The following is a 26,958-nucleotide window of genomic DNA, read 5'->3' on the forward strand; positions in this document are numbered from 1 at the left end:
GCTCAGCAGGGAGCCTGCTTCCCCCTCTCTCTGCTTGCCTCTCTTGTGATCTCTCTCTGTCAAATAAATAAATAAAATCTTAAAAAAAAAAAAAAAAGAACTACCCTATGATTCAGCAATCACACTACTGGGTATTTATTAAAAAATAACCAAACAAACAAAAACAACTACTAACTGAAAAGATAAACACATCCCCATATATTCACAGCAGCATTATCTGTAACAGCCAAGATACAGAAGCAACTGGAATGTCCCCTGATAGGTGAATAAAGAAAATGCACTGTGTACACACACACACAAGCACACATAATTATTATTAGACCATAAAAAAGAGGAAATCATGCCATTTGTGACAACATGGGTGGAACTTGAGGGCATTATGCTAAGTGAAGTGAGTCAGAGAAAAGACAAATACCATATGATTGTACTTACAAGTGGAATCTTCAACCACCACCACCCCGGGACCTGAGTGTGATACAGAGAACAGAGGGGTGGCTGCCAGAGATGGGGAGGGCTGTGCTGGCAGGGAGGGAATGGACAAAATGGGTGGTTATCAAAAGGAACAAACTTCTGGTTACAAACTAAGTCCTGGGGATATGATGACTTACAGCACAGTGCCTGTAGTTAATAACACCATGCTCTCTGTTTGAAAGTTGCTAAGAGAGTAAGTCTTAAAAGTTCTCATCATAAGAAAAAACCAATTTGTAACAATGTGGTGGTGGATGTTAACGAGACTTATTGATTTATTGTGGTAATTACTTAGTGTGTGTAAATGAATGTCAAATCATTATGTTGTACACTTGAAACTAATATAATTGCCATATGTCAGTTATATCTCAATTTAAAAAAGGACTTCAATTTCCCCTAAATTAATCTATACATTAAAAGCAACCTCATTATTGGTTTTATTATTACATTGTTATTATTTAGAAACTCAAATTTATTCTAAATGCATACTGACAAATAATGGTTCACTAAGCTATATCAGCACTGAAAGATTTTTTTTTTTTTTAATAAAAAAGGGAAACTTGTCTTGTGAGATAAAAAACCTGTATGGTACTACTGGCATATAGAAAAGGAGACCAACATGGGGGCACTTGGATGGTACAGTCAGTTAAGTGTCCCACTCTTGGTTTTAGCTCAGATCATGGTCTCAGGGTCATGGGACTGAGCTCTGCGAGGGCCTCTGTGCTCAGCACAGAGTCTACTTAAAACTCTCTCTCCCTCTGCCCCTCCCTCCTGTTCTCTTTTTCTCTCTAAAATAAATAAATCTTAAAAAAAAGAAAAAAAAGGAGACCAATAGTATAGAATAGAGAGTTTTGAGACAGATCCAAGTATACACGAGAACCCACTGTATAATTAAGATTTTTAGCCCCATAAATTAATGGGGAAAAGAAAAACAATGAGTAGGGGAAAACTGGATGTGAAGAAAAATGAATTCCCCCTAATACTATATACCAAGGTGAAATTCTGGTGGACTAAGGACAAAAATGTGAAAGGTAAAACTATATAAAGTTAATATAATTATTATACGAAAATGTCTTTGTGACTTACAGAAGAAAAAGAGTTCCTGAATGAAATCCCACAAGCATAGAACTCATTAGTCTATTATCTATGCAAAATATAAAAAAAAATTTTAAAGCTCTTCTGGTGAAAGTATCAGGTTTACAGTGGATTTCCATATAAAAAAAGATAAATTAGAAGAAATAAGGATTCTTTATGGTTATTTATTTAGACATAGAGGGTTCATGAGAATCAGGGGAAATAAAGCAGGTGGCTTTGATTTTACAATTAAAAGAAAACAAAGTATTAGGTATGTACTATGAATTTGTTTTACTCCATAAATGGAGTGGAACTACCACTCAGTTCTTCATACATTTTTATTATAGTCCACATTAACCCCCAAAATACCTAAGAGTAAAGCTAATATCAAGAGATTCATCAATCAGAATCTGCTTTTTTCCAAACTTGAAAGACTTTAAAACCAAAAGAACAAATATTATTCTCTTTAAAATTAGTGCTACATAAAACATCCTAAGCAAATGCTAAGAGGAATAGAGTTAAATGAAAACATGGGATTTTTGCAAGTTGTATTAAACACATTATAGTTATTATGAGCAAAACTGAATGAAATTAAAATAACATATATCTATTTAATTGAAATCCTAGGTTACCCTAAAAGCTTAGGGTTACATCCCACATGTTTCATTTTACTACATCCATTTGAAGTAGAATGGGTACCTGACATTTAAATATACTAGAACAGTCTAGAGAGGGGAAAAAAAAAAAAAAGCATTTGTTTTGAAATGAAATGCCTAGAAATTAGATTTGAAGGTAACATCTGGGGAAAATCCCCAATTCAGTGCACCATGCACTGGATATTTAAATCTTCGTAGACCAGGTAATAAAAAATATGTATTAGGTACAATATTTATAACCCCCAAATGAAGATAATTTACTTAATTAAAAAGTTCATTCATGTATCCCAAGTCTTTTTCCCATCATGCTATTCAGAACAGAACCTTTCTTTACAGCCAATAAAACCTGCTGAAGTGAAAATCATGTAATTTAACGTGTTGTTGAATGTACTAAAATAAGTGCCTCCCCCCAAATCTGCCTCCTGTATATTTCAGGAAACTATAAAATTCCCACTAACTGGTGTGATATAGTGATGCATAGGTATTCTAAATGTACGAGATTAATAAAATATACCTTGAACAACAACCTGGCTGCCTGGGACAAAGAACTGCTGTGTGCCATCAGCTGACTGTGCTGCATACTGTACAATTGTAGCACCTGGCGGAGGAGCTCCTGAATTTGTCATTGTTAATGCCTGCAGTCCCTGAACACCATCAGATCCTGGGTTAGAAATCTGGATTGTTCCACCTTGGGCTATAGCAACTTAACAGAAAAAGAAAAGAAATATTAGAGAATTTCAAGATTCACTTGTAATAATCTCATATTGGAAGAATACACTGTGGCTCTGTTAATTACCAATGCTTCTCTTTGTCAGTTTACCCTTATTTCTCTATGCTGAATTGATAAGAAGATCCTTCTTCATGGGACAACACTCTGAAAAAGCTCATAGACACTGGAAAATATCTTATATTCAGAATTATTTGAAATACATAGAACCCATGGAGTTTGTCTCCTCCCTGGTATCCATCCAGCTGAATTATTTAAGAGGAAGAGTGGAGATGAGGACAGGGAGGAAGACCCAGCTTCTTGGTTTTCTCCATTCTCTCAGATGTTTTTAGTTATGGATAAATAGCATTCTTCTAATATTTAAAAAGTAGTCAGTAAAATTCCTTGAGCATCACAATTACAATGAATTTACACCTTCATTCAGCCAACTACTTCTCTATCATCAGAAGAAAGTAGCTCTTAATGGAATATTTATTACTATATATTTTGGTTTTAAAGCTTAAGTCTACAAAACTGTAACCTTTACCATTTTGATTATGTCAGGAGAATCCTGAAATATAAAACATTAAGTTGCAAGGGATCTTAAAATATATAAACATGTATATTTATACATATATATATATACACATACACACACACACACAGACACATATATAAATTTTTAATATAAAAATACTGAAAGAATCTGTGCTACAATATTTACCTCTATCAAGTGTCTTGAATACCTGCAGCTCATGGCAACAAATAGGAGGCAGAATTCCTCTAAACACTGAGACTTGCCAGTCATGTTTAAAAGTTAACATATTAACCAAAAGTTTCCAAAGAACAACTGATCAAATGTTTTGTTTTAAAATTTCACTCTAATAGACAAATAACCACTGTTTAAAATATCTGAGAGTTTGGTATACTTTAACATAAATATTATGACCCTATGGTTTAAGTGGAACCAAAGGCTATGCTCTCAAAAAAAAAAAAAAAATCACATATAAACTAGCTCTTTAGATTTACAATGAAGATAACGACACACCAGAATAACACAACACATATAAATCAACATAAATGCCTTAAAGGAATGTTACAGTAGTGTCAAAATGTATGTTAAATATTTCTGACTTATTCCTTAACGCTTTCAACAGTATCAAAGCAAAGGCCCATTTAGGTGAACACCTGATTGCATAAACTTACAAACTACTTGGGAAGAGTAACAACAAATCTTTAGTTCCTCCACCTGAGGCCTAACATAGAAAGATGGTTAACATTTTTAAAAAGATTTCTGCAAGATTCATTCTCTGTTTTTTTGTTCTTTGACAGGCCACCATTAGGATAGGGTTGACAGAAACTGAAGAATCAGTTACATAATATCAAGGATGCTGAAATTTATGTAATTTATGTATTTCTTTATCTGGCTCATGTAGAGCATCATATTCTGTACACATTTTAAAAACAAGATTTCAAGGGTCTCCAGATTCACCCTTTATAACAAAAGGGTTTGGAAGAAATTTAACTTTCTTAGAAGTATGAAAGAGAAGAGATATTGCTTCCTCAGATCTTCATGACTGGACATGAATGTACTTCCATGTTATCATTTATCTGAATGTATGCTTTCAGTTGATAATTGTTTGATGTTACAGAAATCGTGCTTTAGAAGGAGCAGGCACAGGCAGGTAATCACGATGTGGAAGAAACACAAAGCGCAGCATTTAATAGGCACTCAATAAATGATGAATGAATGGCTATCATTTCTTCAGGACAGACTACATCATAAACAACTTGAGCTACTTGTGAATCTAGAAGAGTTAAATAAGGTATGGTTTCAAATTCTAATTACAGAACTTAATTTTCAGTGCCAATACAATTAACAAGATTTAGGACTGGTAAAAAATTCAAGGTGAGAGTAGTTGCTGCCAAGAATAAGAACGTGAAGTAGCTAGATAACAAAGACCCTTACTTTTTCTCTTTTCATATTTTCTTTTTTTCCACCTTTTATTTTTTTCAATAATGTTTCCTCATAGTTCCAAATAAACTTCTTTGCTTTCACCCTGTGAAACGTTGATACATAAAGAATCTGTTCCTCTCAGGGCGCCTGGGTGGCTCAGTGGGTTAAAGCCTCTGCCTTCAGCTCAGGTCATGATCCCAGGGTCCTGGGATTGAGCCCTGCATCAGGCTCTCTGCTTAGCAGGAAGCCTGCTTCCTTCTTTCTCTCTCTCTCTCTCTGCCTACTTGTGATCTCTGTCTGTCAAATAAAAAAGAAAATCTTAAAAAAAAAAAAAAAAGAATCTGTTCCTCTCATCATTTTATTTTATTGTCTGGTCAAGTCATTATATAATTAGTGGAAAACAAAAGCTACACACACACACGCACATACAAGCTAGCACTAGGGGAAAACATTTCTACTGATAAGTCTTGTACTTTGACCTAGCTCTTATTTTTTATACCAAAGGTACTTTTGATTTTGGCATTATCAAATGACAGGACCTTCCCATTCGAAATGTTACCTCTCATTTGACAACAAACAAGATTTCCCAATGCTTTAGGGTACCAGAATTAGGTTTGTGTGTGTGTGTGTATTCAAGATTTGAAGAGGAAACTATTCAGGTTACAAAATACTCAAGGATAGCAAAATACGTGTTTTCAGTAAACAATATCAAGATAAATAGTGGGAAAAATTAAGATGAAATTAACTGAATGACTTTAGTCACATCTTTTGTTTTACCTAATTATTTTTTTAAACTTATGGAAACTTGCTAGTAAACATAAAAGTAAAAAAAATTTTGTGTCATCTATTTTCCTTCCTTGCCCACACATTCTCAAACTTTTTTTTTTTTGGTCTGGAGTATTCTAAAACAAATCCCAGACATCATATCTGGCTAACCATTTTTAATCAAAATGATTGGCCCATATGAAGGCCATTAGTAACCAATGAAGATAAAAAATTGTATTTCCTACCAATTTTACTTTGCAGACCCAGGCTTTTTTTTTTTTTAAGATTTTATTTATTTATTTGACAGAGAGAGATCACAAGTAGATAGAGAGGCAGGCAAGAGAGAGAGAGAGGGAAGCAGGCTCCCTGCTGAGCAGAGAGCCCGATGCGGGACTCGATCCCAGGACCCCGAGATCATGACCTGAGCTGAAGGCAGCGGCTTAACCCACTGAGCCACCCAGGCGCCCCAGACCCAGGCTTTTTTAATGATTTCTTAGACTGACACGTGCAACTGAGGTATAAAAGCTTCTACCTATGGTCTCACTGCTGATCACAATGAAGAGTCCATACTGGTCTATGAAGGCTGGGTTGCAAACAGAAGTAAAAGTGTCTTTATTTTAGCTTATATGCATACTGATTTTCCTCTTTTAAGCAATCCTTAATAACATTAGTTTGATAATCTAAATTGAATTAAAATTGAACTAGGTTATATTTAAATTCTACTTCAATGTCCATATTAATAGATTCAAGCCTGTTAGTGTATTACTGCTTATCATAATGGTGGGTAGAGGTTAGGTTCTGTTGTTCTAGTTGTTCTGGGAGTTAGCTAACTTTTTTTCCGTCTTAAGTCTCAGGTAAGCTATTCCCCATAACTAAATAGGTCACTCTATACCCACAGTTTGAATGTTGGACACACTGACCCTACATTAAGAGTTTGTTTAGACAGAGTGTAAATCACTAATTTACTAAGCATTTTTCTACTAAGTTGGTTTTAGTGGTTACAAAAATGTCTCTATATACATCCTTATATAGTCAAGGTATTGAGTTTCAAAACAGTATTAACCCAAGTACAGTTTCTCCATCCCCAACTTACCATACACCACAGTAACCAGGATGACCTCATATCAACTAGTGTAGGCAATAAATTCTTTAAAAATTCCTAGTTTACAAAACTGTATTTTAAAAATCTGTTACTTTTCTACTCACTGCCATTGAACATTCCTTTCCCAGAGCTATTAATATCATAGAAGTAAGAAAACATTTTGTGTGGGATGAAAATTTGAGAATTTTGGCAAAAAACTTTCTTAATTAAAAAAGCAATATTTTAAAGTTTTGTATGATCAATAAAGAAAGAAGAAGAGAAAGAGTTCATCACCAAATGAGAAAGGAGTAGAATTTATTTTAATTAAGATTTCATCTGACTGTTCATTTGATACTAACATCTTTGTCATCCTAAGCCTAAATATATGAGCTAATTCAAACACATAAACATTAATTGTTTAATGATAATTTAAAATCCTCTTTATTCCAAATTCCAAAAGAAATTCATAAATAAAATTCACTTAATTAACTTTATAAAGAACAGCAGACCTTACGCCAGTGAATTTTCGAATTTAAATTTAAAAAAGGGAGCACGGAACAGAACCTGTGAGTACCTGTGCCTTAAAAACCAAGAGGTTCATACAGCTGAAGACAGACTAAAATAGCCTCATGTTGTAACAAGAATAGCAACACCAAGATTAAAAGCCAGATTTACATTAACCAGATACCTTCTATGTTTGCTCTGAAAGTTACCTTGGGAAATGTAAGCAAAGTCATTACTAAGAACTATAAATGCAACTGCATTTAGTTTAGAATGCTACACCTATCATGCAAATTCCTTTTATGGTGTTTATTCATAGGAGTCTCCTGAGAATTCTGAATTCTTTAAGTAGCCCACAAAGTTCATATAGATCTCTTTTTATAATGGTGGATTTTGGATTGACCCACTTACCTTTAGTGTATAAGAATTCCAGTAAAGATGGGTTAACAGAGACTCATTCTAACAAGGTTCCTAGTAAAATAAAGTAGGGACAAGCAAAGAGACAAGGGACATTTAGAAAAAAAATAATCTTGGGCAATAGTCCTTAACTGGTAAGGGAAGAAGTCAGGTATAGCAGACTGAGGAATCAAAAAAAAAAAAACTTTTTTTTAGAGAAAATTTAATGAATTAAGAAACTGCAAACATTTAAATTCCTTTAGTTACTTTTACTATGTTTATGAAATTCATTCCCATTTAATGTAGATCTTAAATGTCTTATGCAACAAGTAACATTCTTTGCTAATTCTGAGATTATTAGAACTGCTCTCTTTCAGAAATATTCTCGAGACAAAACAAATTTTCTTTGGCCAGAATGACTTAATTGGCCTACAGCAATCCTATCCCTAAGATCTGTACTTCCAGTAAAGATTTTGCAAGTGTAGCTGACTTTATTGGTGTTGCAATAATGAATCCCTGTCCATTTAAAAGTACTTTTACTAATCCCAAGGAGTAGACTATTCTAACTTTCACTTCTTAGTTTCTGTAATTAAAAAAATAACTTGAAAAAATAAGGCAAACTTCTGTCAAAAACTTCCGACTATTAAAAAAATATGAGAAAGCCCGAGTACACTCATTTTTATTTTTCTTCAACTTTGACACACAAAGTCCTTTAGTTCTTCTTGTTTTTAACTCCAACTAGCTCATTATATTAAATTAAAAATAAGTAATCTAAAATAATAATCTTTGAGGGGAAAAAAAAAGCAAAACCTGGGGGAAAGTCATCCACAAATAAAAGTTGAAGAAAGAATTGAACCTACAAAAAACACATTTTACAGTAAAAGTTTATGAGAGGGTCTCAAAAACAGGTACATGTAAATAACCCAGAATAATCTCCAGAAATTCTAGTAAGGTAAATTTCTCTAGTCTAAACACCAAAGGACACCAGTAATTATTTTGTTTTTAGATACCCAGGGAGCAACATTAAATCTTAACATTAATATCTGTTAAGATTCCTACTAAGAAATCTGATTAATGAAAATGGATCTTGTTTATGTGTAAATATGCATTTACCCTCCAATGAAAGTAAACGTCTTTTAAACACTTTTAATGTTAGTATTCACCTTTCAGAAGAAATATCAACATAAGCAAGTGTCACTAAACGTCTAAGAGATGCATTTTAACTGCAAAGGCAGTTACCACTTTTCATGAAGCAATAAAAATGGCAATTTCTATCTGCAGAGAGCACATACAGAATAATCACATCTTTTAATACCTACCAGGATTATATTGTATGGGTCTAAATTAAGAAACCTCAATAAGAGACAGTCCGTGACCTCTAATGGGGCAAACAGATAAACATCTAACTTCTAAACTTTCGATTTGCTGTTCTCAACCATAACTCCTGACTCTACTCCCACCACCCTGCCCCCACAGTGACGTCAGTCTCCTGCCAGGCCCCGGCTGCAAGTGGGTGCACTCAGAGCACAGGAAATACAGGCTTGGTTGCTACCTGGAGGGAAAGTTCACATATGAGACACTGGCTTACATTTCTGTTTTGTGTCAAAAGTAGCATGTCTGTTTTCTACCACTTTTCCCTCTTATTTCCATTTGTCTTCATGCTAACCCCAGAGTTTGGCAAATTTTAGTATTATTCCCACCTGAAAGACCCCGAGATGGGAAAATAAAGCTTCTCTATCTGATCTAGTTGGTGAATGGCAGGACTCAGAGCCTTCCCCAGACCATCTCTAGCTTCAATGTTTTTGCAACCCAATGTTTTCACAATTTCAAATTTTCAACTAATAACCTAGGCAAATAACCTACAGCATCCCTTTCCATATCACTTGTAAAGAGATCACCACTACTATAAATTCCTAAGCAGTGTCGGGATATGTCAAAGAAATGTTTAAGATGAAACCTTCTTAGATCACCCCCAAACTTTAAGATGTCTTAGCATTATTTCATCAGTAATTTCCAATATTTTCCCTATCACACCACAAATAGAAAATGATAGTATGTGTACAGCCCACTGCTCAAGACCAGACCTGAACAACGAGGAGTTTCCAGCAGCTCCAAGCCCTGCCCAGCCAGTCCAGGGACTGAGAGCATGAGGCACTCACACTCCTGTACCTCCGTGTTGCCCTACAGAGGCCTGCCAGCTGGCAAACTCTGATTTACACTTCTAAAACTCCCACCATCTATTCTCACTGGGCAGACAATAAGGTATATAAATCAGAGTAGTAGTAAAAAAAAAAATTACAGTGAAACCTCAAGGTCTAACTCTTGACACAGGCGGTGGTGAGTTTCCTTTTCCTAACATTGACTTTGGATCTGTTCATTCAGCACCCCATAGAGGTTGTGGACAAATTATACCCCAGTTCTGCTAGGTGTCATGGTAGGAGCTACCTGAAGAACCAGAATTGCCAAATGAGAATTTGTTTAATACTGCAAATCTACCACCACCAAAATAAAAAACTCTAAAAAACTAATGACTACATAAGTTCTTCCCATATATTAAAGAGTATCACTTGCTTTAACAGTCACAACTTAAAGACTTGAGAGTTTTCTAGGTCTTACTGTTTTTATAAAGGGAAAACAGAAAACATACCTAAAAATCTTACCATCATAATTAAACCAGCACAGTATTTAATACCACATATATTCCATTACCAAAGTAGCTTTTATATTAAAATCTTTTTTCTGTCCTTTTCCTAGCTTTTTTTCCTCCTTTTTTTCTTCCTAGCTCTTGTTTTTTTTTTTACTAAAGCATTTTCATGTATATCAAATGTACTTGATTTGAGAAAAAAAATCAGTGCTTTAATTAGAGCAAAAAGCACAGGATTAACAGCCCATTAAAATGCACAAGACTAAATGTGAACGCATCTGTTTATTTACAGCTTTTGATGTTTAAAATTTCAAATAAAATGATCTGTCCAATTGCTGTACTTTTTAAAAAATAAATCATTTTTCCATTCTCTTCTAAAAAAAGCTGCAGCACAAATTAACAAAGACTAGTGAAAACATAATTACATTTAAAACAATTTAGGAAACATTATGTACCTCTTTTAGATTAGTAAGCATAATATGTAATTGTTGGTAACAAAAGCCAACAAGAATGAAATACAGACATTTATATCTTATGTTTGCATGCATCTTATAAAGATAACAAAAAACAGTAAGTTTTAAATTTTTATCAGACATGAATATAAACATATAAATAGGCAAACCCTCCCTCTGTTTTTACCCCAAATTTTCTTCTATATTCAGTAAAAATACTTCAACTTTTCAAAAGTATACGACAGGTCTCAGTACAAATCTCTCACTTCTTTAACATGTACTTTTCATTCTATGATACACACAGTTTAGATATTAGGACGCATTTTTAAATGGAACAATTGAATGCCAAACCCAAGTTGCTTCAATGTAACTAGAGAAGACTTAAAGCTAGCACTGTATCATAGCGAATTGCAGCATACATACTGTATTGCCCCGTGCTAGTCTGATATATGCTAGTCGGTACTGCCATGGTAGCGATGTTAGGTGGCGTTCCTTCTTCCTCTGATTTTTCTTCTTCAATCTTGGGAACACCAGGCACATCAGAGGAAAGTTCATTCAGTATTTTTCTAAAACATAATTTGACAACAGAAATAATCAAGTTACGTGAATGAAATTTAAAACAGAGAAACTATTATGGACTTGGTTTGATACATAATTATTCTCCCTTTTTGGAAAAGGTATCATTAGAGTAGGAAACTTAAATAACTTACCTATAAGAGGGTCTTCGTGAAAGGATTTCTCTACGTTTATGAGAATCAATTACACCATCTGATTCTGCAGACTCATCTGTCTCTGCAATTGTTGCTACCTATAATACAAGAGTTTCTGAAATGCATCATAAAATATATGATCTCCTTCATTCAAAAAACGGTGCTTAAGGGTCTAGATGCCGGGTGCTTGGAAAGTGTCCAGCAACAGAACACATTGAACCCACGCTACTGCAGTGCACACCTGGCTTAGGAAAGGGAGCAAAGACACACACATATTTCAGTTGTAGAGCAGGTGTGTGGGGACAGGAATGGTCCGGATAATAAATACTACAGAAATGCAAATGAAGGTGGTTGGCATGGCCAGTGAAGTTTCACGGGAAAGGACTACATATAAGATACCTAAGACTTAAGATCTCCACCCTAAACCTACACTTAGAAACCCAGTGGGGATTGAGTGAGCTAGTGACAGGCAAAAATAAAGCATCTGGACCTCACTGCCCTCTTTATAATACCACAGCTAACTTGAGCTGGGTATTCAAACTAGACATTAGATAGATTCAAAGAAACAAACAAGTAAACAAGCCTGATTAAAGTTAGGATTTATAGGACAAGAAGTCAATTGGGGCTTGATGGTGGTAAACCTTGCAGGTCAAAGTAAGGAATTTCTCCTTAAAAGAAAGATCAGAGTTTTAAGCAGGATTTCATCTTTCAAGTCACATAATAATCACAGGATTTTAAGGGAAGTCTGCAAACTAAAATAATGAATCTCTACAATAACGTGATGGCTCTCAATATACCTTGCCATTATCATGCAGGGCCTAGGGTAGTTTTGAGTTTATAAAACTCACTTTTCTTCATATTACAATTACAGGAGAATCCGATTTGGGCAAAATCAAAAGAACTTGTTTAAATGTCAACAATGCAAGCAGGAATATATACTTCTTGAAACACACTGGTGTACATAATGTTCACTTACACATATGACCACGCATCTCTGGTCATGGACACCCTACACATAAGCATGGGCACCAGTAAACAGAATTTAGAAAAATGTTATGGCAATCAACAATCATATGTCACCACCAAACAGTATCACTTTACACTAGGCTTTCACACATCTAATATACTCGTAACAAAGCCCGTATGTGAGGTAGGATACTATTTTACCCACTTTAGAAAAGTGATAGTTAAAGTTCATGTGGATAGATTAAGAGACAACTATTGTTCAACAAGCAGGAATTCTAAGACAATATCCACTGGCACTTACCTCGACCAAAGATAATTAAATCACCTACTTAACAAAACCCAAAAAAGCCTACTGAATATAAGATAATACTTTCTTCCAATAGCAGCCAGAAATATCTAGAGCAGAAATATCTGCATCCCAATAAAAGTCCTAACTCAAAAAGGAGAGTGGAAGGATTTTCTTGTTCTATAATTAGGGTCGGAAAGAGTCAAACTCTTGGAATTAAGGGTCATTATGGGAAAAAGAGAATGCTAAGAATGATTCTTACTCTTTTGAAAAGACACTTGTGCAGCAAAGCTAACTAAGCTTTTAATGCATGTGTATTTATTACTTCAAATACCATGTTGCAACCTTATTCTGCAATAAAACGTACTCAAATATGCAAGGGACAAGACTGATTATGTATGCACACCTATGTTTTCCTCACCGATCTTTTTTGTCATCAGCTATGTTCAAATAATTTCAACATCTAAACAATAATAACTGACCTAAAAAGAAAACAGAAGTAAATTCAATAACCAAGAAAATTATGCTTTAAAAAATTCATACATACTTACACCTATCAGACTGGCTAAAATCAACAACAGAGGAAACAAAAAATGTGGACAAGGATGTGGAGAAAAAGGAACCCTGGTACACTGTTGGTGGGAATGCAAACTCGTGTGGTCACTCTGAAAACAGTGTGAAAGTTCCTCAAAAATTGGAAAATAGAATTACCCTACAATCCAGCAATCACGCTACTGGATATTTACCCAAAGAATATAAAAACACTAATTCAAAGGGATACATGCACCTCTATGTTTATAGCAGCATTATTTATAATAGCTAAATTGTGGAAGCGGCCCAAGTGTCCAACAAGTGATGAATGGATAAAGGTGAGGTCTATATATACAATGGAATATTACTCAACCATAAAAAGAATGCAACACTGCCATTTGCCACAACATGGAGAGCACTCGGGAGTATAATAACGAAAAGCTAAATAAATCAGTCAGAGAAAGACAAAAACCACATGATTTCACTCATATGGAATTTATGAAACAAAACAAGCAAAGGGGAAAAAAGCGAGCGAGAGAGAGACAACCCAAGAAACAGACTCTTAATTATAGGGAATGAGTGATGGTCACTAGAAGGGAGGGATGTAGGGGGATGGGTGACATAGGTGATGGAGAGTAAGGAGCACACTTGCTGTGATGAGCTCCGGGTGTTGTGTTGGAAGTGCTGAATTACTACACTGTACACCTGAAACTAATATTACACCATGTGTTAACTAACTGGAATTAAAATAAAAACTAAAAAATTCATACTTAATTTACATCTATTGATGCAAAGAAATGTTTTAGCTTCAAGAAGTGTTAAGGATTTATAATCAACTCTGATGACAAACTTAAAAACAGATCTCTGGATCACAACCATAATAATCATGTCTACAAAAACCAAGGTTTTATCTGAGAAGGAATGATGATTAGAAGCATAATGCCAAGGTAACAATAATATCCTATCATTCTTACAACTTATAGATATTGAATTAAAAAATAAACTTTCACCTACTTACTAATGTGAGTACTTATGAAAACAGTAATCTTTATATTACTATTTTTATCAGGCATCTTCAAAGAATCCTCAAAACATTTTTAAGCACCATTGGAAAGCTTTCCTAAATAAATTTGAGTCTGAGCACAGAGCAACAAAGCAAAGAATTACTCATCTGGCAATTACTCATCCTGTCAATTAAGAGCAAACAACAAAACTGCAACTCTTAAGTCAAATCCATGTATTTAGTAGGACACAATGCACTTCATATAGGAAATGGAAATTCCCCTAAATTTCTAATGAAAAGACTTGAGCTTTTACACAAAGAAAAAGATGACACATGAATTAATAAAAGGAAAAAAAAAAAAAAAAAACAGAAGAAAGTCAAAGACAAATCATCCAGGAAGGCAGCTAACCTGAACAGTTTGTATTTGTGGTGACTGAATAACCGATGGCTGTGGTGTCTGAATTACTCCCTGGACATGTACAGTTTGGCCCGAAGGTAACTGTACTAGAGTTACAGCTGGGGAGCCTCTTCCGGTGCCTGATCCAGCTACAGAAACCTGCAAAAATGATCATCATTCAGGATTAAGGCTGGCCATTTTCTGTTTTGTTTTGTTTTTAAAGAAATACCATTCACTATTATGACTGGCCATTTCTTCCATCCTTTCACCTGCTTCTAAGAAATGACAAGCTCACGGGGTACTTACCATTAGGAGGTGGTTACTGTCCTGGAACAGTCATTCTCTGATGTGACAGATATTAAAGAACCCATGCTCCTCACTTTCAGTTCCCATGCTTCGATGGCTAAGAATGTTCCAAGCACAAAGTTCTAAAGCAGTTAAACTACCTCACTACGACCTCACTACTATTAACAGTGAATCCTTATTTAGGCCAAAGTATAAATTACCCTCTCCAACTTCCTAAGAGAAATTGGAGACAGAACTTAAATATGGTGAATTATTTTTTAATAAATGAAATGTTCAAAATAGGATATTCTGGTACTACTCCAGAGACAAGCTAATGCCTTGTCTCTATACTAATGAAAGTCATACTTTTATGCCCCCATAATCACAAAAAAGGCACAGACCAGAGAAATTCCAGGATTTCTCATGCTCTTAGTGTGTCTGATCCAGAGAAAGTGCATGCCTTAGATCTGGAATGTCCCTCTTACAGTTTTCCTCCCTGCTACCTCCAGCATGTACAGAAAGGGCCAAAACCGTCACTTAGCTTGCACAAAGAAAGTACAAGCATCTCCCAGTACCCCTGAGTAGTTTCAACAGAGATCCCTATCAGCAAAACACAGTACTTCCACCCCCCCTGGATTCAAAACCTGCCAAGTTTTCTAATTAGTCAACAACTCAATCCTATAGGGAGGCCAGTGTAATCTTATAAACTTTGCCTCATTTTACTGTTTCACTCACTATTCGTTATGACTTACTCAAAAGAGTCAAAGACTTTGCAAATGAAATAAGTGAAATAAGCTACCAGTTTCTGCCATGAATGGTAGTAGAATCACAAGATCTAAAACAAACTTTGAAGGAACTCTCTGTATAGGGCCTCACTTTAAGAAACACCAATGATTTCCAATCTACTTACACTTAAAAACAATTATTAAAAACTGGGCTTATAATAAATAATTGTAAGATTTATTTATAAACTCATTTCCTCAGAAAGCAAACTTCTCTGGTAATCCAAAAGTAAAAATCTTTCATCCATGCAAGAGAACCTATGTGATGAGCATTGTACTAGGTGCACTAGGGTAGAAATAAAATTGTTAAAACTAACACCTAAGAAACAATAGCACACCAAGCACTAGAGAATGAACTTCTCCACTGTACAGGCCATGAAAGTCATGGGAGTACAGAACAGAATGGGTCTGAACAATAAGTACAGGCTTTGTGTAGAAGCTACAGCTTGAGCTAGGCCTGAATAATAGACAGAAAAGGGCAGACACACGCAACATATAGCCCAATGGGCAAGTTCAGCCCACCTGTCCCTAGAGCATTATTGTCTACCTCAGATTTTAGGGGAAAGAAAAAGATTATGCCATAGTAGAACAAATACATTTAACAACCAGAAGTTTAAAAAAAAAAAAAAAAGGAAGGATTTGTTCTAGAAACGACAAAGCAGCACAAAAGATACATCCGTATAAATAAAAAAAGGCATCCACCTCTTTGTGGACCAATTACCAAAAGGTACGCCTTCAGCCACACAGATAATTCTCGAACTTTTTAGTCTCTTAGGACACCTCTACTCTCTTAACTTAAAGAGCTCTTGTTTGATTTATATCCAGTCGGATGCCATAAATGTTTAACACTCAGTGTTGGGGAAGAGAGAACCTTGATTTGAAATGTTTCCTGATTTCTGTAATGTGAAACCCCGACTATGGCAGATTTCAGGTTACCAAAAGATGACACTGAACACAAAGTTGGAAAAAGATGCAGGCAATCAGCTCTCACAAGCCAGCTCCAGCATATCACTGGTTATATGTATATGGTATCAATATTTACCATATTAGAAATTAAAACTGAAAAATTTTTATACCTTAAGAATAATTCTACGTGTTAACACAAATAGCACTTTCTTAAAAATAATTATTTTCCAAAACAGAAAAATTAGTGACCAGAGTATCAATGTTTTTACTTTTTTACAAATTCTTTCAATGTTCAGTTTATTTGAAATCAGCTAAATTTCATACCTACTTGTGCACTGAATCTGTTGCAAAATTTTACTTGATAAGTGAAGAAGATTTGGACCTCAGCAAATTTTCTCTGTTACTACACCAAAACTGAACAGGTGGTTATTTCATAAAAATCCGTTGCAATGGGGAATCTGAAACCATAACAGTTATATTAAAATCCACTGACCAATCCTGCACTTTGAATGGGTCCCATACATGATTCTGTAACATCACGTAGTAGTTATTTGGAAAATATGAGCTCACTGGACTAAGCAGATCTCCCAAATGCTGACATCTGTCATGATACTTTGTCAGAAAACCTCATTCATTAAAATCAACATCAATCTCATCAGAATACTATAAATACCAAAAAGCTACCAAGCTCACAATGTAGATACAGGATTTCCAAAATTCAGAACTTCTCCATAAAAGCCTGAATTTTATCATAGATAATAAACACTGTTAACTGTTTTCCTTGAAGTGACAAGCTTACTTCATTTGCTTTTAAGAAAATGTTTTCCAGGGGCACCTGGGGGGCTCAGTGGTTAAGCCTCTGCTTTCGGCTCAGGTCATGGTCTCAGGGTCCTGGGATCAAGCCCCGCATCGGGCCCTCTGTTCAGCAGGGAGCCTGCCTCCCCCTCTGTCTCTGTCTGCCTCCTGCCTACTTGTGATCTCTCTTTCTGTCAAATAAATAAATAAAATCTTAAAAAAAAAATGTTTTCCAAACACTCAAGTTTGAATAGCCATACTTTGGCTATTGGCTATTCTTCAGAGAAAACTGATGTCCTACAGGAAAAAACTCAGCTAGTTCATTTCACCACTCAATTACACAAGTGTTTTTCTTCAAGAACACCATCAGTCTTTACTGCACAGCAGAAATGCTTTCAGTAAACATACCAATTTCATAACACAGAATATTAAAACAACATGTACTCAAGGATCAAGGCTTGATACAATTGGTACTATTTTTTTTTAAAGATTTTTATTTATTTATTTGACAGATAGAGATCACAAGTAGGCAGAGAGGCAGGCAGAGAGAGAGAGGAGGAAGCAGGCTCCCCACTGAGCAGAGAGCCCGATTCGGGGCTTGATCCCAGGACCCCAGGATCATGACCTGAGCCGAAGGCAGAGGCTTTAACCCACTGAGCCACCCAGGCGACCCCCAACTGGTACTATTTACAGCTTCATCGTGGTATTTCATCTCAAATAAATCCGTAAAATCCTTTAAAAAATTGTTTAAATGAAACTGATGTGTTGGTTTGTGTTTTTTTAACTGCAAGTGAATGACGGTGAAGAATACAATGATTACTGGTATAGTTTGATGTCACTGACTTGATTCATGCTAAGGCACCAACAGCTTTACTCCCAACCTCTTCTGTTTTTACACCATCAGTGTAAATATTATTACAGAGAAAAGGGAAAATAAATCTTAACATTATTATGAAAATAGTCTAGTCCTCCCAAACCTCCTGAAAGTCTCCCCTAGGGTTCCACACACCACATTTTGGAAACCGCTGCTCTATCCCAATGCAGCCCTTAGACCCCCACTCACAGTGTAAAGAAGTGAGCACTGGAGCAGGCTGTGATTTCAACTACAGCACAGCAGCACAACCCGCACCACCATAACCCAAAGCCTGAGAGAGAGTTGGAGAGTCATAGACTGAGTGAAATATATTAAGAATTACACCCAAGAGTACTACTGGTATTATAGATCGGACCTGTGGATTAAAATGCTGGATAGCGCCCACAATCATTTTCTGTGGGGAAATAGCCCAGCTTTAAAGACATCAGATATTCTGAACAACTGAACTCAAGAAAGATCTGTGAGGTTTTGATAAAGACAAATCTTGCTTCAAGTTGCTTTAATTACCTTTCAAGTATAATTTTCAAGATTTTAAATTATTCAATAATCACTCTATCAAAATGGCTTGGTGTTAAGAATACCTGCTGCGGAAAAGGAGCTGTAGCCACTAATACAAAACTATACTCCTAGAATTCTGGAGATAAGTTATAGGAATTCTGTAACTACAGCGAAACTTCTCTATGTCCAAACTCTGGACAGCACAAAAGCTCATGAGACAACTCTTGTGTTAAACTGTGGAAATACAGGCTGAGAACCTACACAAATGACATACTCTAGAGAATTCAGATGTATCCTTAAAAAAAAAAAAATCCTTAGATATAGAAACATTCCATATTCAGACATTCTATACTCACTGGTTTTGCCAAAACTGGTGACCACTACTAAGCCTATCACTGTATTGGTAAACCGGCTAAACTTCACTGCTACACATTAAAAAAAAAAAAAAAAAATTCACGTGGCTCCCTACCTTTAGCATTTCAGTATTATTATATGATTATACTGAGCACATGAGCCACAGTGGAATCTACAGCATCCTTAAAGTAGGGTATTTTACACAGGTGACATAGAAGGAACACTGGCAGTGATTCAAGGACATGCATGTAGTCTCCAAAGCTAAAAGTAGGTAAAGAAAGAAGCATCTTTGTGTTTTGTGTAAGGTGGCACATTCAGTTTTAGGTAGGCTACATTGAAAGCAATGGTGGAAGTGGTAATAAGCAAGGAGAATTTTGCAACTGACGCTTTCGAGCTAGAAAACAAAGATCTGAGAAATACTAAGAGCAATCTATTAAGAGTATTATAATTACGTTATTCCTAAAGTGCAAACCGAAGTCTAAAGAAGCTCTGGAAAAAGAGAATAGTTTTTCCTAAAAGACACGAGTATAGGGATACAAACATTAGTTCATCTGAACTAACATATGAATACTGCAGGCAGAAATAAATATTTCTGGGGCACCTATGTGGCTGAGTCAGTTAGGCATCTGCCTTCGGCTTGGTCGTGATCCCAGAGTTCTGGGATAGAGCCCTGCATCAGGCTCCCTGCTGGGTGGGGAGCCTGCTTCTCCCCCTCCTAACCACTCATACTCTCTCACTATTTCTTTTGCTTTCTGTCTCTCTCTCCCAAGTAAATAAATAAATAAAATCTATTAAAAAATTTCTCATAAACATCAAATATTCTAAGAATTAATATACAAAAAATATCACAAAAGCAGGTCATATTTATGAATTAACTCATTCTTTTATTCTCTCAACAAATATTTATCAGGAATCTGCTGTGTGGGCCAGTCTAGACAGTAGGGACATAGCAATGAACAAGAAAAGTTTCTGCTCTCCTCCATCAGAAAGATACAGAAAACAGATGAAGACAAATACAACATTTTTACTGGTGTTAAATTCTTAAAAGAAAAATGAAGCAAGGTAAGGAATCAGAGTTACAAGGCAGGGGTAGTGTGGAAGGAGGCTACTCAAAATATACCTGTTGTGGAAAGCTTCTCAGAGCAGGGAACATTTGCATAAAAAGCCTAAATGAAGAGAGGGAGAAGGCCAGAGGAAGATCTAGGAGTATATTCGTCACTTTCTAACAATCATGTAGGCAGCTGCTCAAAAACATAAATAAATAAAATGGGTGTATTTTATATTCTATAATTTTTATACCTCTTTTTATGAGGCTCTAGAAGTGCGTAGAATGAACTCATAGTAGACGTGATTTACCTTTTCTTCCAGATCCCCTGAATAATCCTCTTCTACAGGATGCCTGAAACATAGATTATGCTGATGCCACCACATCCACCAACAACCCCACTATAGGCAGTAGTTAATCTGAAGTTAAGATGATGCAATTGACGGCCTTACTTGGCTTTGCAATTAAAAAAAAATCCTTATAATGACACTTGTAACTGGGAAAACCTCACAATGTTGTAACATGGCACTTGATTAGCACCTAGTAGACTACCTCCAGTCTGTAGCCAGGTTCCCTTATGATGGGGTTTATGATGTCACAGTACAGCTGCAAATGTCACAGAGCTACTGGGCCTGCATTCAAGACAGTTAATAAAGGATGAAAAAATGTGAATTCACAATATAGCAGATTTCACTATCAATTCTGCTCCTGAGAAATAAAATCTATACCTTGCCTATTTTAATTTTAAAGGACTACAATTGAAATACACTATTACAAGCACGAAGTTGGAAAACTATCTTGATTTCTGTGTCTAAGACAAAATTCTTAAAAGTCTGTTTCTTCTGTAAGAAAAAGAAGTGTTTACAGAATATTTCAAATATTTTTAAGGTTGAAAACAGGAAAATAATGAGAGTGAACACTTGGATATAGATGCAAAATATTTCATTTATTTTTTTTAAAGATTTTATTTATTTATTTGAAAGTCAGAGATCACAAGCAGGCAGAGAGGCAGGCAGAAAGAGAGGAGGAAGCAGGCTCCCGGCTGAGCAAAGAGCCCGATGTGGGGCTCGATCCCAGAATCCTGGGATCATGACCTGAGCTGAAGGCAGAGGCTTTAACCTGCTGAGCCACCCAGGCGGGCTCATTTTATTTTTTTAAAGTTGTGCTTAATTGCATTAAATAAAGAGAACACAAAATGAAAAATGTAGAGTTGGTCTCATTTTAGTGTCTTTCTTTCCCATTGCCGTTTTGTTTTTTTTTTAAAGTGTGGCTAACAGATTGCAAAATTCAATACAGTTAAATTTTACTTAATTTTATGGGCACCTGTGTGGCTCAGTGGGTTAAGCATCTGCCTTCAGGTCACGTCATGATCCCAGGGTCCTGGGATCAAGCACCATGTCAGGCACCTGGCTCAGCAGGGAGTCTGCTTCTCTCTCGCTTTCTCCCTCTGACCCTCCCCCTGTTCACACACACTTGCTTTCTCTCAAATAAATAAGTTAAATTATAAAAAAATTTTTTTTACGTGATTTACCTTAAGAATTTCAGTTGAAAATATTTATTGATAACAGAGTTAACCACATAAGACTCATATTTGTATATCTACTATGTTAAAATTCTAAAGAGAATTACACGGGAATGCTATTGCCTCACATGCTTTTTGTATGTATAGAGCATAAACAAATGCCATCTGAAATCTATAATCCAAATAAAATGAGAAGGGGGAAGTAGATCACTGTTTCTGGTATTATAAATATAAATGGCGGGGCGCCTGGGTGGCTCAGTGGGTTAAAGCCTCTGCCTTCGGCCCAGGTCATGATCCCAGGGTCTTGGGATCGAACCCCACATCAGGTTCTCTGCTCAGCCGGGAGCCTGCTTCCTCCTCTCTCTCTCTCTCTGCCTGCCTCTCTGCCTACTTGGGATCTCTGTCTGTCAAATAAATAAGTAAAATCTTAATATATATATATATATTATATATATATATAAAATATATAAAATATATATAATATATATATTATACATATATATATGTATATATATACGTAGATATATATACATATATATATATATAATATATATATATAAATGGCTTATTAAGTCTTTTTAAAAAAATTCTCCCCTTGCGGGGTGTCTGGGTGGCTCAGTTGGTTAAGCATCTGCCTTCAACTCAGGTAATGATCCCAGGATACTGAGATCAAGCCTCACATCGGGCTCCTTGCTCATAGGGGAGTCTGTTTCTCCCTCTCCCTCTGCCCCTCCCCTCACTCAGGCTCGCTCTCTCTTTCTTGCTCAAATAAATAAATATTTTAAAAAATTCTCCCTTGAAAGCAAAGCAAATATCAAAATTAAATTATGCTTAATTATAGAGTCTATTTTCATTATATTTCCAATAAGCAGTGATGATCTTTTTTTTTTTTTAAAGATTTTATTTATTTATTTGACAGAGAGATCACAAGTAGGCAGAGAGGCAGACAGAGAGAGAGAGAGAGAGAGAGAGAGAGAGGAGGAAGCAGGCTCCCCGCCGAGCAGAGAGCCCCATGCGGGACTCGATCCCAGGACCGTGAGATCACGACCTGAGCCAAAGGCAGCGGCTTAACCCACTGAGCCACCCAGGCGCCCCAGCAGTGATGATCTTTTGAGGACAAATTAAAATTAGAGATTCTTTAATCTTTGAAAAACAATGCTCTAGCTGATTTGTTTTTCCTACCTAATCCATAGAGTATCTTTAGTTTTCTATTTGTAGCAATAGGAGTATCATTTTATATTCTAACCAATATGTGTTTAATTTATCATATTTTAAAAGCATTATGAAAATGAACATTATCTTTGTAGCAGTTAAAATTCTTTTAACTCCAGGACTTTTAAATATCAATCCTATAGTTGCCTTCAGTAAGACTGAAACTAAAATTGGTCATAATCACTAGTCAGGTGCAAGTACATAATGAAGTTTCAGTGAGATCAGAGCCCAAAAGAACATATACCCAACAGACATCTTGTGAAAACAAATAGTAAATAATAAAACTATTCTTACCAATAATGTAGATCATTTCTAATAATTGATAAAAAATGTATAGTCAAAAGCCAGATACCACGAATGCCTAAAACCACTTATTACCCAAACTTCATATTAATCTTTATTTCCAAGCAAAAAACTCTTTATAAGAATGTCTATGAAGCAAACTTTAATTCACTTGAATTATTTTATTTGTTCTATCAATAACTTTGTGTAAGTCCTACAAAGTACTGAACTGGCAAAAACAAAAATTAAAAAACAAAAACACCAAAGACCCTTAAGAATTGTAACAGTAGAGGCATCTGGCTGGCTCATGTGGAAGACTGTAGGACTCTTGATCTTGCAATCATGGATTTGAGGTTCACATTGGGTATATAAATTATTTAAAAAATAAATAGGGGTGTCTGGGTGGCTCAGTGGGTTAAGCCTCTTCCTTTGGCTCAGGACATGAACCCAGAGTCCTGGGATCGAGTCCTGCATCAAGCTCTCTGCTCAGCAGGGAGCCTGCTTTCCCCCTCTCTCTCTTTGCCTACTTGTGAGCTCTCTCTGTCAAATAAATAAATCTTAAAATAAATAAATAAATAAATAAATAATAAATAAACTTCTTTTAAAATAGTAATAGTAAATAAAATGTGGTATATACATACAAAGGAATATTATTCAGCCTCACAAAGGAAAAAAAATCCCACCACGGACTATGACACAGATATACCTTGAGGACCTTATCCTAAGTGAAATAAGCCAGTCACAAAAAGACAAATACTGACGCATCCACTTATATCAAGTATCTAAAAGTGTTAAGTTCACAGAAACAGAAGGTAGGATGGTAGTTACCAGGGCTGAAGGCAGAACAAAAAGAAAAGAAAGTTTTTGTTTAATGGACATAGAGCTTTAGATTTGCAAGATGAAAATGTTCTGGAGATCTGTTTCACAACACTGTATTACTAACACCACTAAACTGTACACTTAAACTGGCTAGGACTGCAGATTGTATGTATTTTTTTACCACACATAAAAAATAATAACTCTGGCTCCATATCTGGTGGATATAACAAGTAACTGGCTTCTTGCCAGGAAAACACTCAATAAATTGATTTTACCAAAGGCAATGGGACTGATTTCTTCATCATCTCATAAAATGTTAAGTCTAAAGCTCTGGGTGCTCTCATACTCTTGGCCCCAGAGTGATGGTTCAACATATAGAATGGTTACTGATGCCAGAAATTATATGGAAACAATTACTAATACATCAAAATGGATAAAATTTAAATTTTCTAATGCTCTTCACATATCCCAGATCAGAAAGGGAGTTGGGATCTAAATATAGAACTATTTTAATTTGTCACTGAATAATGAAGGAGTAACAATATACAGTACATTTACAACATGTACTGCATAGTACTGCTTATGTGTCTATGCACACACACATATACATAATATATATGTGTACATATGCAATAACAATATATAACCTATTTTTATTATTAAATTCAATTGTTATGGAATTTCCAAGGTAATGCCCTCTATATGGTCCAGTTCAACACTGAGTACACTATATATTACAATTAATAAAGAGTAGAGAGCTTGATTAAATCTAAAGCCAGATAGCCTGGGTTCTAATTTTGGTCTTGCCTCTTACTAGCTGTGTGACCTAAGACAAGTTATTCATTCAGTCTCTCTACACCTTATTTTCCACCACTGCTAGGCGGAATGAAAGCAGTATCTTTCTACAAAGTTGTTGTGAGGACAGAGTCAAAGGTCTGGCACAGACTGAGTATTCAATACCCACATTTGTTATTCTTATTATTGTTGCATTTAAGTAATTTAGTCAAGAATTTGGAACTTAAACAATTTACAAGCATTAATCCTCTGATTTGGAAGGGTTAAATTACTTTTCCAGCGCCTGGGTGGCTCACCGGGTTAAGCCTCTGAGGCTCAGGTCATGATCTGAGGGTCCTGGGATTGAGTCCCACATCTGGCTCTCTGCTCAGCAAGAAGCCTGCTTCCCCCTCTCTCTGCCGGCCTCTCTGCCTACTTGTGATATCTCTCTCTCTCTGTCAAATAAATAAATTTTTAAAATTAAAAAAATAATAATAATAAAATACTTTTCAAAGTCTTCCCAAAATTCAGGTGAAGAAGAAAGAATCAAGGATTTACATTAAAAAAACAAGTCAAAATCTGAATCGGTGACAAAATATGGCTGGACTAAATTGCATCCTTAAGTTTTTTCAGTTTCAGTCCAAAGGTCAGAATTCTGACCTTCTGACAGGCAAGTCTACGAATTAAGCACCTAAAAAAGCATTATAATGAAACCTGGTCTTAATATGAAATATAAAATCTAGTAATAGATTATATTTTAGATTTTCAGATGCAAAATGGCATAAAGAAATTCCTGCAATATTTAAAAATCCCTTTAAAAGAAATCCGTCTGGGTGGCTCAGTGGGTTAAAGCCTCTGTCTTCAGCTCAGGTCATGATCCCAGGGTCCTGGGATCAAGCCCTGCATCAGGCTCTCTGCTTAGCAGGAAGCCTGCTCAGCAGGGAGCTTGCTTTCCTTCCTCTCTCTGCCTGCCTCTCTACCTACTTGTGATCTCTGTCAAATAAATAAAATATTTAAAAGAAATCCAAAGTACAAAAATTTAGGAGCATAAAGTATGCCATTTAAACTAAGTTCATGGCATCATATCAGAATGTTGCATATAAAACTACGAATTTTTTAAGATTTTATTTTTGTATTTATTCATAACAGAGGGAGGGAGGAAGAGGGAGAAGCAGGTTTCCTGCAGAGCAGGATGCCCCATGGCATTTAGGATAACTAATTAATTGAGCATGTACTGCAACCTTTTTTTTTCCCAGTAAAGATGAGAGGTACGGGGTCCTGGGTGGCTCAATGGATTAAGCCTCTGCCTTCTGCTCAGGTCGTGGTCTCAGGGTCCTGGGATCAGGCTCTCTGCTTGGCGCTTAACTGACTGAGTTACCTAGGTGCCCAGTAGCTTTCCTTATCTACACCCTCTGAAGGTCTATTTAAGCATAGTAAGTAGAGTTATATTACTTTCAAATGAATTCCTAATACAACATACTTTTAAAACAACATAAGCCACTTCCTCTTAAAGCCTAATTGCAACCACTGGCCTAACTGCTACCATTCTAACCATCTGAGGCAAGTTAGTAGAATGATAAACGCAAACAATTATTGCACATTCCAAGCACTGTACTTGCACTTCACACTTCATCTCCTTCATCTTAATCTATGAAAATCAAAGAATTCAGGCAATTAAGTATTAACTTAAAACTATATATAAACATTGGGAAAATAATTTTGAGGGAACCTGGGGGGCTCAGTCAGTTGTCCAGCTGACTCGTGGTTTTGGCTCCAGTTGTGATTTCAGTGTGGTGGAATCGGGCCCCATGTCAGGCTCCGTGCTCAGCAGGGAATCTGCTTGGGGTTCTCTCTCTCCCTCTCCCTCTGCCCCCCTGTTCACGCTCTCTTTCTCTCTCTCTAAAATAAATAAACCTTTTTTAAAAAATAATTTTGTGTCTTTAGTGTTAAAATATAGTACAAAAAATACTTTGCACTGCTACTTTTAAGTAACCAAACTACATTTAATTCAAACTGTGTATATGTATGAATACATTGACTCTTTTTCCTTACACCAAGTAGAAAGCAGTAAATGAGCCCTTAAAAAAGGGAAAACTAGAGGGCGCCTGGGTGGCTCAGTGGGTTAAAGCCTCTGCCTTCGGCTCAGGTCATGATCTCAGGGTCCTGGGATCGAGCCCCGCATCGGGCTCTCTGCTCGGTAGGGAGCCTGCTTCCTCC

At 35.9% G+C, this 26,958-nt stretch overlaps 1 protein-coding gene across 17 annotated transcripts in view; it reads right to left on the bottom strand.

Annotated features, from left to right (window-relative positions):
• CREM (cAMP responsive element modulator) overlaps nt 1-26,958 on the bottom strand; it is a 70,219-nt gene that overhangs the window by 18,954 nt on the left and 24,307 nt on the right. For 5 of the 17 annotated variants that reach the window (XM_046012116.1, XM_046012113.1, XM_046012115.1 and 2 more), the window contains exons 4-7: nt 14,606-14,752; nt 11,411-11,508; nt 11,124-11,266; nt 2,713-2,901 (exon numbers count right to left, since the gene is read on the bottom strand). In XM_046012116.1, coding sequence (XP_045868072.1) covers nt 2,713-2,901; nt 11,124-11,266; nt 11,411-11,508; nt 14,606-14,752 — 577 coding nt within the window. Of the gene's footprint in view, nt 1-2,712; nt 2,902-3,628; nt 3,661-11,123; nt 11,267-11,410; nt 11,509-14,605; nt 14,753-26,958 lie in introns of those variants that run through there. The other 12 variants (XM_046012121.1, XM_046012118.1, XM_046012120.1 and 9 more) reach the window with 4 other exon arrangements.

This window comes from Meles meles, chromosome 7 (assembly GCF_922984935.1).
Source record: "Meles meles chromosome 7, mMelMel3.1 paternal haplotype, whole genome shotgun sequence".
NCBI lineage: Eukaryota > Metazoa > Chordata > Mammalia > Carnivora > Mustelidae > Meles > Meles meles.